The sequence below is a fragment of the Saimiri boliviensis genome, chromosome 10 (genome assembly GCF_048565385.1).
Source record: "Saimiri boliviensis isolate mSaiBol1 chromosome 10, mSaiBol1.pri, whole genome shotgun sequence".
Lineage (NCBI taxonomy): Eukaryota > Metazoa > Chordata > Mammalia > Primates > Cebidae > Saimiri > Saimiri boliviensis.
In genome coordinates this window covers 122,354,940-122,369,108 of record NC_133458.1, presented here as the reverse complement: position 1 = coordinate 122,369,108, position 14,169 = coordinate 122,354,940, and the positions used below count along the sequence as shown (strand labels likewise).

General features: G+C 37.1%; 1 protein-coding gene and 1 pseudogene across 4 annotated transcripts in view; both read right to left on the bottom strand.

The window, feature by feature from the left end:
* Positions 1-14,169, bottom strand: part of NT5C3A (5'-nucleotidase, cytosolic IIIA) — a 45,163-nt gene that overhangs the window by 20,090 nt on the left and 10,904 nt on the right. Inside the window, exons 1-2 of one of the 4 annotated variants that reach the window (XM_039462148.2) lie at positions 6,247-7,936; positions 1,180-1,234 (exon numbers count right to left, since the gene is read on the bottom strand). The exons of 1 other annotated variant lie outside the window; for it this stretch is intronic. In XM_039462148.2, coding sequence (XP_039318082.1) covers positions 1,180-1,215 — 36 coding nt within the window. In that variant the 5' untranslated portion in view covers positions 1,216-1,234; positions 6,247-7,936. Of the gene's footprint in view, positions 1-1,179; positions 1,235-3,703; positions 4,196-6,246; positions 7,937-14,169 lie in introns of those variants that run through there. 2 more of the 4 variants (XM_074379865.1, XM_039462147.2) reach the window with 2 other exon arrangements.
* On the bottom strand, positions 1,244-3,696 carry LOC141580136 (small ribosomal subunit protein uS14-like; annotated as a pseudogene).

Here is a 14,169-nt window from a genome sequence, read left to right as displayed (position 1 = left end):
AGTCAACTCAAACAAGAAAATTAGTTTTAGAGTGGTTTAATTCTATGTATTGGAGAGATATGCTCAATTCCAATGAATTAAATGCCGTATCATTCAATGGACGCAAAGAGTTATGTTATTAGGTTGAACCACATAAAACGGGGAATATTGGACTATATTTGACGTATAAAAACAATTTCTTATGCTTCAACCTAGTAACAATAACTAAACTGATGATGACTTAATCACCATTTTGAGTCAATTTTCACCTTTGATTCTACACTGGTTGAGGGAAAGTTGAACAAGAGATTTATTAAGTGTGACAAAATGCAGTTTGGTTGCTGAGTCATGCTCTAATTTATAGGCCAGAAAAAAGCTGGAGAGAAAGAGAAAGCTGAAAAAAGAAATGGAACAGAAGAGGAGGCAAAACAACAAAAAGAACACAAAGAGAAAACAAGACATCATGGGGCAGTTGTTCCCTTTAAAAGAAAAGGATTTTTTAAAAGTGTTGTTTTAAAGATTTTTATCACTGTGAATATGGAGAACAGATGCAATTTCTTTCCACACATACAAATAAATATGCCAGTTACACGGTTAAAACACTAACATAATAAACTAATATTTAATAAGTGCTTAATCTGTGGTTATTAGGAACTTTACAAATGTTTTCATTAAGTATGAATAATAACATATAGTTGGTGGTTTCACACCCATTTCTATTGCTCTCATTCAGGACTATGGCAGCTAATAAGGAATGAGTTAAGATGTGAAGCCAGTTCTGACTCCAAAGCCTGTACCTTTCCTAACTAATACTAGTGTATATAATGCAACTCTACTGTCATGCAAGAAGTATTTAAAATTTTTTTTGAATGCTTGTCATTTAAATTTGGAAGCCTATAATAATGTATTTCACACTGTACGATTTAAGTGTGTTATCGCCAAGCAAAGAAAATGTAGCATAAAAAGGAATAGGAGAGGCATTTTATATTCTGAAAAGCACAATAATGTGCGTTAGATTTCAAGCAAAAACATTTTAAAGATAATTTGAAATTCAATTCAGTAAGTATTTGATGTTTATTTTGTGATGCAAAGAAAGAGTTGTATAAAATTTCAGTCCCATAATTATCTGGTTAGAGACAGAGGTAAAAGTGGTGAAGATTTACCATTAATAAATGGAACTGAAAATAGGCAAATACCCACCATTTTCACATGTACAGCAGACTCTTGATTAGTCATTTCTTGGTTATCCAATCTTCTGGATTTTCCCAGGTGATATCACAGCAAAAGAGAAAAAAAAAAAAGTACATGTGACATACATAAATTTCAGGTTCTTCCTGTTATGCTAATAATATACTAACGTGGTGTTTTTGGTATGACTTATTTTGTTCGTTTTAAAAAAATGTTTATTTTATGTATGAAGAACTAACATAGTTTCTTTCACTGGGTGGATGCCTTGGATAATCCATTCAAGGAAGATCACTTAGACCAACTCGATGAAACCTATGTCCTTCGCGTAATGACGGAAACACTATCGGCACATATTGAGGCTGTGTTTCCGGATCAGACCATGCTGGTTTGGGCAGATGTGACAAGATTGGCCCAACTTTTGTGGGTGGCTCCAGGAGGGCTGCTGGTGACCCATCTTGCTTTCAGGAGTGCAATGAGGCAAAAAACTTTCTTATGATTTAAATACCAAATTATCACAGGCATCTTTTTTTTTTTTTTTTTTCCTAAGAAGCTTAGCAAGGGTTTTACTCTATGTAGTATAATTTTGGATTAAACATTTTGTATGGAGAATCTGAAGCTCTCCTGTAAGAACTTAAATGGTATTAAGAAAATTGAATGAACAGTGAAAATAAAATACGTATTTGCAAAATGCACTTTATTGCAAGAATATTTTATCAACATTTTCTCTACATGTAAGGATGGAGTTTGTGGGAAAATTATGCATTGCTACTATTGAATCAATACAGTAACAGAAAACATAACACAAAAGTCCAAATTTTCCTTCAATTTTCTTATATTAAACTCTTAAATTATATGACTAAGATCTAAGTTATATTTGAAGCGAGCATTGTGTCTAGCACAAAATATGTATCTGACAGTGTGTATCAACTGAATGAACCTTTTAGGGTCTGGGTGAGGTTTAAATGCAGCTGTTCGTCAAACAAAAAGAACCAGTTTTAAAAACATCCCTCATAATTATTTTAAAGTTTTGTTGTTGTTGTTGTTGTTTTGGCAGTATCAATCTTAGGGAAAATTACTAACCTATTTTTGTTCGATAATGACTTTATTTTTACTTTATTTCAGGTAAGTAAAATTTTATAATCAAAGCACTGTTTAAAAATGGCAACTTAGTTGAAGGGGAGAAAATATCTTTTTCTTAAATTCTAGTAATAGAAGTGGACATTAGATCTGTGTTCTTTATAATTAAAAGGTGTTATAGCAGATATATAAAATTTTCTGAAATTCTAAAATTCAGCCCCTACCCCCTTCCATTTCAAGTCCATGAAATTATTAAATGTTTGTTTCTCCCTCTCAGAAAGGCTGCTAGTAAGTTCATAGTCTCATAATTGATGGGATCTTAGAGTTGAGTAAACACTATTTCCAAATAGTATGATGATAACTTGCAATTTTTCACATCTGAAAAAGAATGTATCTGCAGTATGTGTGTCTATATATCGATATAAAGATGTGTAGGTGTATATGTTTATTCAGATACACACACACACACACACACACACACACACACACACACATACGCACTATATAACCCATAAAACGTTTGATTGCACCCTCAAAATATAATAGTAGTTTGGGGATTAGTAGTCTCTAGCTTAGATGTTTATAATTAAGTTTAAGTAAACTTTCCTTGGTCTAATTTCTTTCTGTCATAGTCATCTATTTTCAACAAACAAGGTATTATAGAAGCTGCGTGCAAGTCTATTTCTTCATTCATAGCAATCAAAGCCTAATTATTAAATGCTTACAGTTTTTCTTTGATGTTTAATATCTGAAAAGTGGTCAAGATTTCTCAAAGAGCACTATTTAAATAAAACCATCTTATTAGCTTGAAAAAAAGGAAGCATGTGGAGGCTATGGAAAAGTACCGCAGAATTTATAAAAATACCACATAATCTGTGAAATATTTGAAAAGACCAAAGGCAAACAATTCACACAGTGAAGAATAAAGCACATTTTAATATCTAGGAATCTAAGATCTTTTTTTGTTATATAGTCAGGTAGTAGAATTCCTCTTTAGTCTCTACCTCTGAAGTATGGCTCCTTTTGGGACATACATTTTGAGTATAGATGGGAAAAAGTCAGTATAAGTTGGTAATAGAATAATCATCTTTCTCATGGTCTCATCAAATAAAAACAAAGAGTGATCAGAAATTTGACTGCCAACTTTAGGACCCCCCCCCTTTTTTTTTTTTTTTTTGGTAAGTACATCAACAATTCATGAATACTACGAAAGTTTCAACCGAAGATCTTTCATTTTTCCCAGTCCTCACCAGTAATCTGACCAGAATTTATTTTCATGCAAAGATAATCTCATATAAAGTGATACTGCAGTCCTTATACAAAAATCACTCTAAGGTCTGTATCATTTATAAAGTGTAAAGACCAAGGTGTAAAATGTCAGCATTCTGGCACTATTCTAAGGAAGACATCGAAAATTAGGGCAGAGTATTTTTAAACCAATAGGCTTGTAAACCTATACCTGGTATATAAAGTTCTGGCTTACTTTGCCAATGGTCATCTGTTGCAGATGCTTGAAGAGAAGAGTTGCTGGAAAAAAACACATCAAGTGTAGAAGACATGTTCAAAAATAGAAAATACTGCTCTTGAACTATGAACTCTCTTCAAAGGAAGTTTTAACATTTTAAGTCTTCAGAGCTTTTAAACGTGAACTGGAAAATGTGGAAACTGGAAAATAATTACTTTGTGTGCTTTTTATATGAGATTAAGGTCTCTGCTATAGCAGAGTTCTTTACAAGGAATATGTAGGACAAGGCTAAAGACTGAAACAAGAGGTAAGAACTTCACTTAACACAAACTTGATAACTGAAAACTTTAGTTATCATGGTATTTCATTCTGATGATAGTTTACAAGTCAATTAATGAAAACTGGTATGTCTACATGAAAAAATTTACCTGATTTAAAGTAAGTCTTCAAGAATCTGAATGCAAACTGATTACTTTTATGTGTGTGTGTATGTGTGTGTGTGTGTGTGTGTGTATACATATATATATATAGAGAGAGAGAGAGAGAGAGAGAGAGAGAGACAGAGAGAGAGAGAGAGAGAGAGACAGACAGACATTGGAGCTTTCATTTCTATAGTACAGAGTCCCAGGAGGGAGATTCTGGGTTAAACTGCATGTGCATTTAGATTTTTAAAAAATTTATATATATATTTTATTGCACTTTAGGTTCTGGGGTACATGTGCAGAACATGCAGGATTGTTGCATAGGTACATATATGGCAGTGTGGTTTGCTGCCTCCATCTCCCCGTCACCTATATCTGGCATTTCTCCCCACGTTATCCCTCCCCAACCTCCCTATCCCCCGCTGTCCCTCTCCTATTCCCCCCGCCAACAGACCCCAGTATGTGATGCTCCCCTCCCTGTGTCCATGTGTTCTCATTGTTCAATATCCGCCTATGAGTGAGAACATGTGGTGGGCAAACTGATCACTGTTAAAGGTCTACTTGACTGTCTTACAGGAAAGTTAAAAAGATTAAATTCGGTAATACAGCTTTAAAAATTGTGACTGCTTTGTGATGCTCGCAGAACATGTAAACTACATTGATAAGGTAATAAAATTGTGAATGGTACACTATGTATTACACAAGAAAAAACATATATTACTATAATATGAACAGAGTATCAGCAACAGTACCAAACATCCATGGTGAATCAATTTTTCCGGCACTTTTTCAGCGACCTGTACTATTTATCTTTCTTAAGCTTGGGTTTTTTTTTGTTTTTTGTTTTTTGTTTTTAATGTTACTTTCTTAGGGTAAATGCAAAATCAAATGACAAGTTCATCATTTCTGTATTGTTGTAATAATTTTGGGGAACATTTAAATAATTCTCCCTAATTAGATTTTTAACTCAGCAGTGGGGAAAAAAAGACACACACAAACTGCAAAGTGAAACTTTCTCGATACAGGCATAAAACAAAAATGAAACTGAATAGCAAAGGATGGGAAGGAAAGAAGAGGATATAGGTGAAAGAGGAAAAAACAGATTTCAAAAACTAGTTATTTAAAAATGGGCAATTTTAACCAATTTTCCTCAATGGTAAGGCAGCTACGAAGTCAGAATTCTGTGGATATTTATGCAAATAAACAATTTCAGTGTTCAGAATTTATTCCTCTATCCTTCCCACTCTCACTGCCTCTAATATCTAATAGCGTTTTTCAAGATAAGCAAGCCACACACACAGCACATGAAAACTAATGACAACCCTTAAGGTAGTTCTTCTGTCCTTGAGTTTGTCCTAGAACAACAGCATAGTTGACAAGCAATATCCAGCGATACCAGGCTTGGATGCAGGCTGCCAATAAAAACCAAGCAAACTGCTTTAAGAAATGGTCTGCTGAATGATCTACTTTCTCTTTAAGGAAAAAAAAAAATGTAGAGAATTCAGTTATTTAAATACAACTTAGCTATAATATTCTAGGATTTTACTGTAATATACCTTTTTGAATCTTAATTTTCAATATATAATGTTATAAATCAGTAATCTAGCTTTTATCAATTCATAAAACATACCAGTGATAATCCCATTCTATAAAATCCTGGGTAAAGCTCACATGCACAAAATAAAAATTGATAATCTTTATTACTACTCATAATAAACTGTTTCTAATCCTAGTAACAAAAAGCCTGTGGCTGTCAGTAAAACTGAGTCACACAGCAACTGAAAGAATAACATAACTGAATCTTACAGTGTTTCCCCTCAACCTGGAAAGCGACTTCTGAAGGTACTTTGTTTTTTCTTAACATCTACATGTAAAACAAGAAACTCTTAAAATTAATACACATAAAATATTATTTTTGAGACCTAAGACTCTTCAAAGTTTTGCATATTCATGTTTTCACAAATTATGAAGAAGTTTTACATTAAACTGGATCATTCTCTAATTTCCTAAGTTTGTAATTGAAATTTTGGGCATTTTAAAAAAGATACAGAATCAAGTAAGAATCATACAAAGTTAGACAAGAGAAACTAATTTATATGAACTGTACACACTTACCCTGAAGATAACCGGACGAGCTTCACCAGCAAAAGAAAATTCTTCCTGTCTGAGAAGCACTAATATAGCACAAGGTGCAACTGAGGGCGGTTCCAAAAGCCTCGACTAAGCCCTATGCAAAAACCTTGTGACGCATTGCTGCACAGTACTTTATACATGCTCTTGGTTACAGCCTCGCTAGCTCTGAGCTAGTTACCAGTCAGTCTATATAACATTATCAGTTGAAGTTACGTGATGGTTAAGAGAAGGTAAATCTGTACTATTAGAACTAGCAACTGGCTCTGGAAAGAAAAGAGGAAACTCTACACTAACACTTAAAAACATTCCCTTCCTCGTGGTTTGTTGGTGGTTTGTCAGTGTACTTCTGATATGTGAACTTTTCTGTATATTCTATTTTAATACAAAGTAAAAAAGATTAGGTTGCTGTTGCCAGGGCTGGAGGAGGAGGATGGAGAATTATTGCTCAACAGATAAAGTTTCAGTTTTAAAAGATGAAAAGAGTTCTGGAGTGGACAGTGGTTATGGTTGCACAGCAGTGTAGATGTACTTAATGCCACCAAATTAAATGCTTAAAAATGGTTAAAATGGCACATATATATTATGCATGTTTTACCACAATATTAAAAAAAAGATTAGCTCACTTAAAGTCCATGAACAAAAAGACATGATATATGCAAATGTAGTCAACAGAATGTTAACAGTCTTTATCAAAGGGTAGTGAGATTTAAAGTGATTTTTATGTTTTCCTATACTTTTAATAAATAAGACCAGCCATAAAATCTGAAAATAAAAATTTCTATTTTTAAACATTTGGGGGAAAAGTTTCTTCCTGTTAAAAATAAGAGCAGTCCAATTGTCGTGAAGAAAATATTTTTATTTTTTTTTAAAGATAATTAGTCTTGCTTTTAACCTAAATATTAGGGTGGCAATATGCTAATACCATGTGTCAGGACCTGATAGATAAGTTATGCCATGGGCTATGGGAAACTTTATCATTAGGAACATGGCTATGCAACACTTATGTAAATACATTTTTATTATCAGCTTTCTCTCTACTGCCCTCAGAGGAATCTAGTTTAAGTAATATTTCAGTAATCAAATTTTGTGAAGTATCGTTCTCTACTAAAAACAACACGAACAAATGTTAAAATTGCTGTTAAAAACTACCCAGGCTGGGCACAGTGGCTCAAGAAACAAGGACACAAGCAAAGCACTGAATCAAAGATGCTGAATTTTGTTTCTAATAGCTCTAGAGTACTTAAAAATCGTTTTTTTGAGAAGGGATACGAAGGATATGGACGTACAAAGTTGTAAAGGCAGGTTCTTTAACAGCACAATGGACTTTCATCTCTGTACACAATAACTGGGCCCTGTTGCCTTGGAGTTTCTTTACTCATTGACATAGAAACGGAAACCACTCCTATCACTCCTAGTGGCAAACTCTAGATCTGAAATTCATATGCCAGAGAGCAGAGCACTTGTAGAGAATTCAAATCTTTGGAAGATTGTTTTTGCTCCCCTTTTAACGTTGAAACTGGATGTCTTCATCAATGGAGAAAGAGATATCCATTTGTATTTCTGAGTAACTGGTTAAGAGCTTTTTAGATAGTCAGTTATTCAATCAACTTGAAAAACTAAAAATTACCACTTCATGTTTTGCCATCAAAAGATTTCTTAGAAATTCAAGGCCGGGCGCGGTGGCTCACACCTGTAATCCCAGCACTTTGGGAGGCCGAGGCGGGTGGATCACAAGGTCGAGAGATCGAGACCAACCTGGTCAACATGGTGAAACCCCGTCTCTACTAAAAATACAAAACATTAGCTGGGCGTGGTGGCACGTGCCTGTAATCTCAGCTACTCAGGAGGCTGAGGCAGGAGAATTGCCTGAACCCAGGAGGCGGAGGTTGCGGTGAGCCGAGATTGCGCCACTGCACTCCAGCCTGGGTAACAAGAGAGAAACTCCGTCTCAAAAAAAAAAAAAAAAAAAATACCAAAAAAAACAGTTCTTTGCCAGGCGCGGTGGCTCAAGCCTGTAATCCCAGCACTTGGGGAGGCCGAGGCGGGTGGATCACAAGGTCGAGAGATCGAGACCATCCTGGTCAACATGGTGAAACCCCGTCTCTACTAAAAATACAAAAAATTAGCTGGGCATGGTGGGGTGTGCCTGTAATCCCAGCTACTCAGGAGGCTGAGGCAGGAGAATTGCCTGAACCCAGGAGGTGGAGGTTGCGGTGAGCCGAGATCGTGCCATTGCACTCCAGCCTGGGTAACAAGAGCGAAACTCCTCCTCAAAAAAAAAAAAAGAAATTCAAATAATGAAAAAACAAAAAGCCCACAGAAAATCAAATGTATGAATTTAAGCTTTAATAACTTATTGTCTTTAATATTGAGACAGGAAAGTAAAGAAAACAAGGTATTACATTAATTAAAAGTTGCACGTAAATGAAATCACATCGTAATCCCACGTAAAACCTGTAGCAAGTATAGTTATTTCTCAACAATACAATCTAGACTTACCTACTAACTCATAGTTGGGCTACTATAATCCAACTACCATTCCAACAAGGAATGTATTTTTAAACTTAAATTGGATGACACCCTAGGAAGTTATTCCAAGCTAAACAATGAAGCCACCATATAAGGAAGACAATTTAATAGGAGATGAGATGCAATAGTCAATATACTGACTCTTGCGAAACCTGTTCTTGCTAATTGCTCCATGATGTAAATAGAAAGATGATTTTTTTAAACATGCAAAACATCAGTCTAGGTATGTGACTTCTCTTCAAACTTCCCTGAAGACAACAGTGAACTGACTTCAATATAATGACTATTCAAAATAGAAATGAAACAAGGTACTATAAATGTTGATACGAATATGGTTTAAAATGTATAAGGGGCAGAAAAAAGAGATGAAACAATGATTTATTACATTTTTTGAAAATGAATGGCAAATGAAAATTTTTTTTTAAATTAAAAATTTTTTAAAAAACATAGAGACTTGGCCAGGCGCAGAGGCTCATGCCTGTAATCCCAACACTCTGGGAGGCTAAAGCAGGCAGATCATGAGGTCAGGAGTTCGAAACTAGCCTGGCCAACATGGCAAAACCCTGTCTCTATTGAAAATACAAAAAATTAGCCAGGTGTGGTAGTCCATGCCTATACTCCCAGCTATTTGGGAGGCTGAGGCAGGAGAATTGCTTGAATGCAGGAGGTGGAGTTTGCAGTGAGCTGGGATCTCACCACTGCACTCCAGCCTGGGAGACAGTGAAAGACTCTGTCTCAAAAGAAAACAAACAAAAACCCCATAGAGACAGGGTCTCATTATGTTGTCCAGGCTGTAGAACAGTGGCTATTCACAGGTGTGACTCCACCACTGATGAGCTTAGGAGTTTTGACCTGCTCTGTTTCCAACCAAGGCTACTTCACCCCTCCTCAGGCAACTTGGTAGTCCCCGACTCCCAGGAGGTTCCTATATTGATGATGAATTTAGTGCAGACACTTGATTGGCATAGTGCACTAAAGCCTGGAACTCCTGTGCTCAAGTGATCCTCCCACTTCAACCTCCCAAGGACTATAGGCACTAGGCCAGCACATCCAACCTCATGTTTTTTTTATCATTTAGGATCACTGCAAAAACTTATCCTAGTAGCTGACTATGAGTGAGAATGACTGCAGCACTTATGAATTTACAGACATTTGTGTATGCAAACTGAGGAGAACGTATGGTTCCCATCTCAATTTCTTAAACTTTGCAAAAATCTAGGCGGGGGGCTGTGGCTCATGTCTGAAATCCCAGCACCTTGAGAGGTTGAAGCCGGAGGACTTCTTGACCCCAGAGTTCGAGGCTAGCCTGGGTAACATAGGGAGACCATGTCTCTATACAAAATGTTAAAAAATTAGCCAACTGTGGAGGCATGTGCCTGTACCCACAATCACTCAGGAGGCTGAGGTTGGAGGATCACTTCAGCCCAGGAGGTAGAGGCTGAAGTGCAATCACACCACTGTACTCCAGCCTGTGTGACAAAGGGAGGCTGTCTCAAAAAAAAAAAAAAAAAGTTGCAAAAATCTAGATTAACTTAATTTTCAAAAACTCAAGTGAAATTGTTGAACATGAACTATATCTTTTTTACTTTCTTACTTAAAAAGCATTAAATTCTGCTTTAAACTTGTAGTGGAAATGACATTTATGTTTCAACAGGTAGTGAGATTCAAGAAAATAGGATATAAGACAATAACATAAATAAAGGGAGTCTTTCTTAGCTCTCCTTTTAAATGCCATATGTTTGAATATTTCAATATGCTTAGCACTGACTTTTCTTTTCTTTTTTTTTTTGAGACAAAGTCTTGCTCTGTCACCCAGGCTGGAGTGCAGTGGTGCAATCTCGGCTCACTGCAACCTCTGCCTCCTGGGTTCAAACAATTCTCCTGCCTCAGCCTACAGAATAGCTGGGACCACAGGTGCATGCTGCCTTGCTCTGCTTTGTTTTGTTTTGTTTTTTTTAAAAAGTCGGGTCTTGCTATAGGTTGTAGTAGGCTGGTCTTAAACTCCTGGGCTCAAGCAATCCTCCCACCTTAGCCTCCCAGATGTTTTTATTTTATTATAGCTGAATCTCTATACCTGAAATGGAACAAGACGAAACGTTTTCTGTTTTAATTTTGGACTCCTACATCTGACAATTGATATACTTGCCCTTCAAAAGAAACAAACAATATTGTTTAAGATCACTATTTTGTTATATGTTATATTAAAAATGGCAGAAAGGTAATGCATTTTTTTTTTTTTTTTTTTTTTTTTTTGAGATGGAGTTTCGCTCTTGTTACCCAGGCTGGAGTGCAATGGCGCAGTCTCGGCTCACCGCAACCTCCACCTCCTGGGTTCAGGCAATTCTCCTGCCTCAGCCTCCTGAGTAGCTGGGATTACAGGCACACGCCACCATGCCCAGCTAATTTTTGTATTTTTAGTAGAGACGGGGTTTCACCATGTTGACCAGGATGGTCTTGATCTCTTGACCTCGTGATCCACCCGCCTCGGCCTCCCAAAGTGCTGGGATTACAGGCGTGAGCCACCACACCCGGCCAAGGTAATACATTTTAAGTTTTTATTATTAGTGCACTATATCGAGTCCATCTAAATGAGGAGTAAAAAGTGAGATTTAACTTACTATCTTTCCTTCTTTTTTTTTTTTTCTTTTGAGACGGAGTTTCGCTCGTTACCCAGGCTGGAGTGCAATGGCCTGATCTCGGCTCACCGCAACTTCCGCCTCCTGGGCTCAGGCAATTCTCCTACCGCAGCCTCCTGAGTAGCTGGGATTACAGGCACGCGCCACCATGCCCAGCTAATTTTTTGTATTTTTAGTAGAGACAGGGTCTCACTATGTTGACCAGGATGGTCTCGATCTCTTGACCTCGTGATCCACCCGCCTTGGCCTCCCAAAGTGCTGGGATTACAGGCTTCAGCCACCGCGCCCGGCGCACTACCTTTCCTTCTTACTGAGCCAAATAAACACATTAAGGCAAGAGAGTAAAGAAAATTATTTTGAGATTTAAATTCATGAATTAATAATAGTAACTAATAGCTAAATTATCTGAAATCATATGAAGGATTGGCAGGTGAGAACTTGAGTTGCAAAAGTCTATAAATAGAAGAAACCGCAAAATATAGCCCTTTCAAAACTTAATATACACAATATAGTAAACTGTGCTAGAACCAATTTTGAAATAAGTAAAAAAAGAAAAAATATGGCCGGGCGCGGTGGCTCAAGCCTGTAATCCCAGCACTTTGGGAGGCCGAGGCGGGTGGATCACGAGGTCGAGAGATCGAGACCATCCTGGTCAACATGGTGAAACCCCGTCTCTACTAAAAATATAAAAAATTAGCTGGGCATGGTGGCGTGTGCCTATAATCTCAGCTACTCAGGAGGCTGAGGCAGGAGAATTGCCTGAGCCCAGGAGGCGGAGGTTGCGGTGAGCCGAGATCGCGCCATTGCACTCCAGCCTGGGTAACAAGAGCGAAACTCCGTCTCAAAAAAAAAAAAAAAAAAAAAGAAAAAATATATAGTAAATCAAAGTACTTAGTTTAACCTGAGAAAAGTTTTGATAACATATATTACATTCAACAATGTTGGGGTTAATAGATATCCTAAATACCGTGTCATTTTATCATTACACATTCAATGCACATTCTGTGCATGTATCAAAATATCACATGTAAGCCATAAATATGTACAAATACTCTGTATCAATTAAAGAAATTTTAAAATAAAGTTATGATGTCCATGTGATATAATAGCTTAAATATAACAGTCATGAAAATATAATTACAAATATATGAATGAATAAGTTAAGCAAATAATCTTGATTTAAAACATTACAGAATAACTTCATTTGGGTAAAAAAAACTATACTTAATAATTATATGCATACAAAAAAAGGAAGTACATTTACTAAAATAGGAGTTTTTTAAGGTGGTGAAAATTATAGATTTCTTTTGCTCATCTAGATTCACTAACTTTTATATCAATGTGTATTATATGATATAAAAAGAGAAACAATACAAAATAGAATAGATAAATTAGTTCTTTTTTTATTTGAGACACAGTATCACTTTGTCACCCAGAATGGAGTGCAGTGGTGCAATCTCAGCTCACCAGCCTCAACCTCCTAGGCTCAAAGTGATCCTCCCGCCTAAGCTTCCCGAGTAGCTGGGATTGCAGGCATGCATCACCACACCTGGCTTTTATATATACATATTTATATATGTGTGTGTGTGTGTGTGTGTGTGTGTGTCTATTTTACTTTCTTAAATAGGATTAAATTCTGTATTTAAGCTTTTAGAGGAAATGACATTTATGTTGCAATAGGTAGGTCAGGTTAAAGAAAACAGGATGTAAGGCAATACCATAAATGGAGTCTTCATTTATGGTATTGATATATTTGGTTTGTATATGTGCGTTTTCTTTCTTTCTTTCCTTTCTTTCTTTCTCTCTCTCTCTTTCCTTTCTTCCTTCCCTCCCTCCCTCCCTCCCCCTCTTTCTCTTTCTCCTTCTGTCTGTCTGTCTGTCTGTCTGTATGTATGTATGTATTTGATTTTTAATAGAGATGAGGTCCCTTTATACTGCCCAGAGTGGTCTCTAACTCTTGGGCTCAGATGATCCTCCTGCCTCCACCTCCCGAAGTGCTGGGATTACAGGTGTGCCCGGCCTGGTAAAAGTTTAATGAACAAATTCCTTGTAAAAAGCTGGAACAGGCCGGGCGCGGTGGCTCAAGCCTGTAATCCCAGCACTTTGGGAGGCGAGGCAGGTGGATCACAAGGTCAAGAGATTGAGACCATCCTGGTCAACATGGTGAAACCCCGTCTCTACTAAAAATACAAAACATTAGCTGGGCATGGTGGCGTGTGCCTGTGATCCCAGCTACTCAGGAGGTTGAGGCAGGAGAATTGCCTGAAATCAGCAGGTGGAGGTTGCAGTGAACTGAGATCGTGCCGTTGCACTCCAGCCTGGGTAACAAGAGCGAAACTCCGTCTCAAAAAAAAAAAAAAAAAAAAAGCTGGAACATAGCCAGGCATAGTGGCTCATGCCTGTAATCCCAGCACTTTGGGAAGCCAAGGCAGGCGGATCACGAGATCAGGAGATTGAGACCATCCTGGCCAACATGGTAAAACCCTGTCTCTACTAAACTACAAAAAATTAGCCAGGTGTAGTGGTGTGCACCTGTAGTCCCAGCTACCTCAGGAGGCAGAGGCAGGGAAATTGCTTGAACCTGGGCAGTAGAGGTTGCAGTGAGCTGAGATCATGCCACCGCCTTCCAGCTTGGTGACAGAGCAAGACTCCGTCTCAAAAAAAAAAAAAAAAAAAAACAACAAAAACAAAAAAAAACAAAACGCTGGATCATAATTCAGGTACTCATGAGTCCAATTAT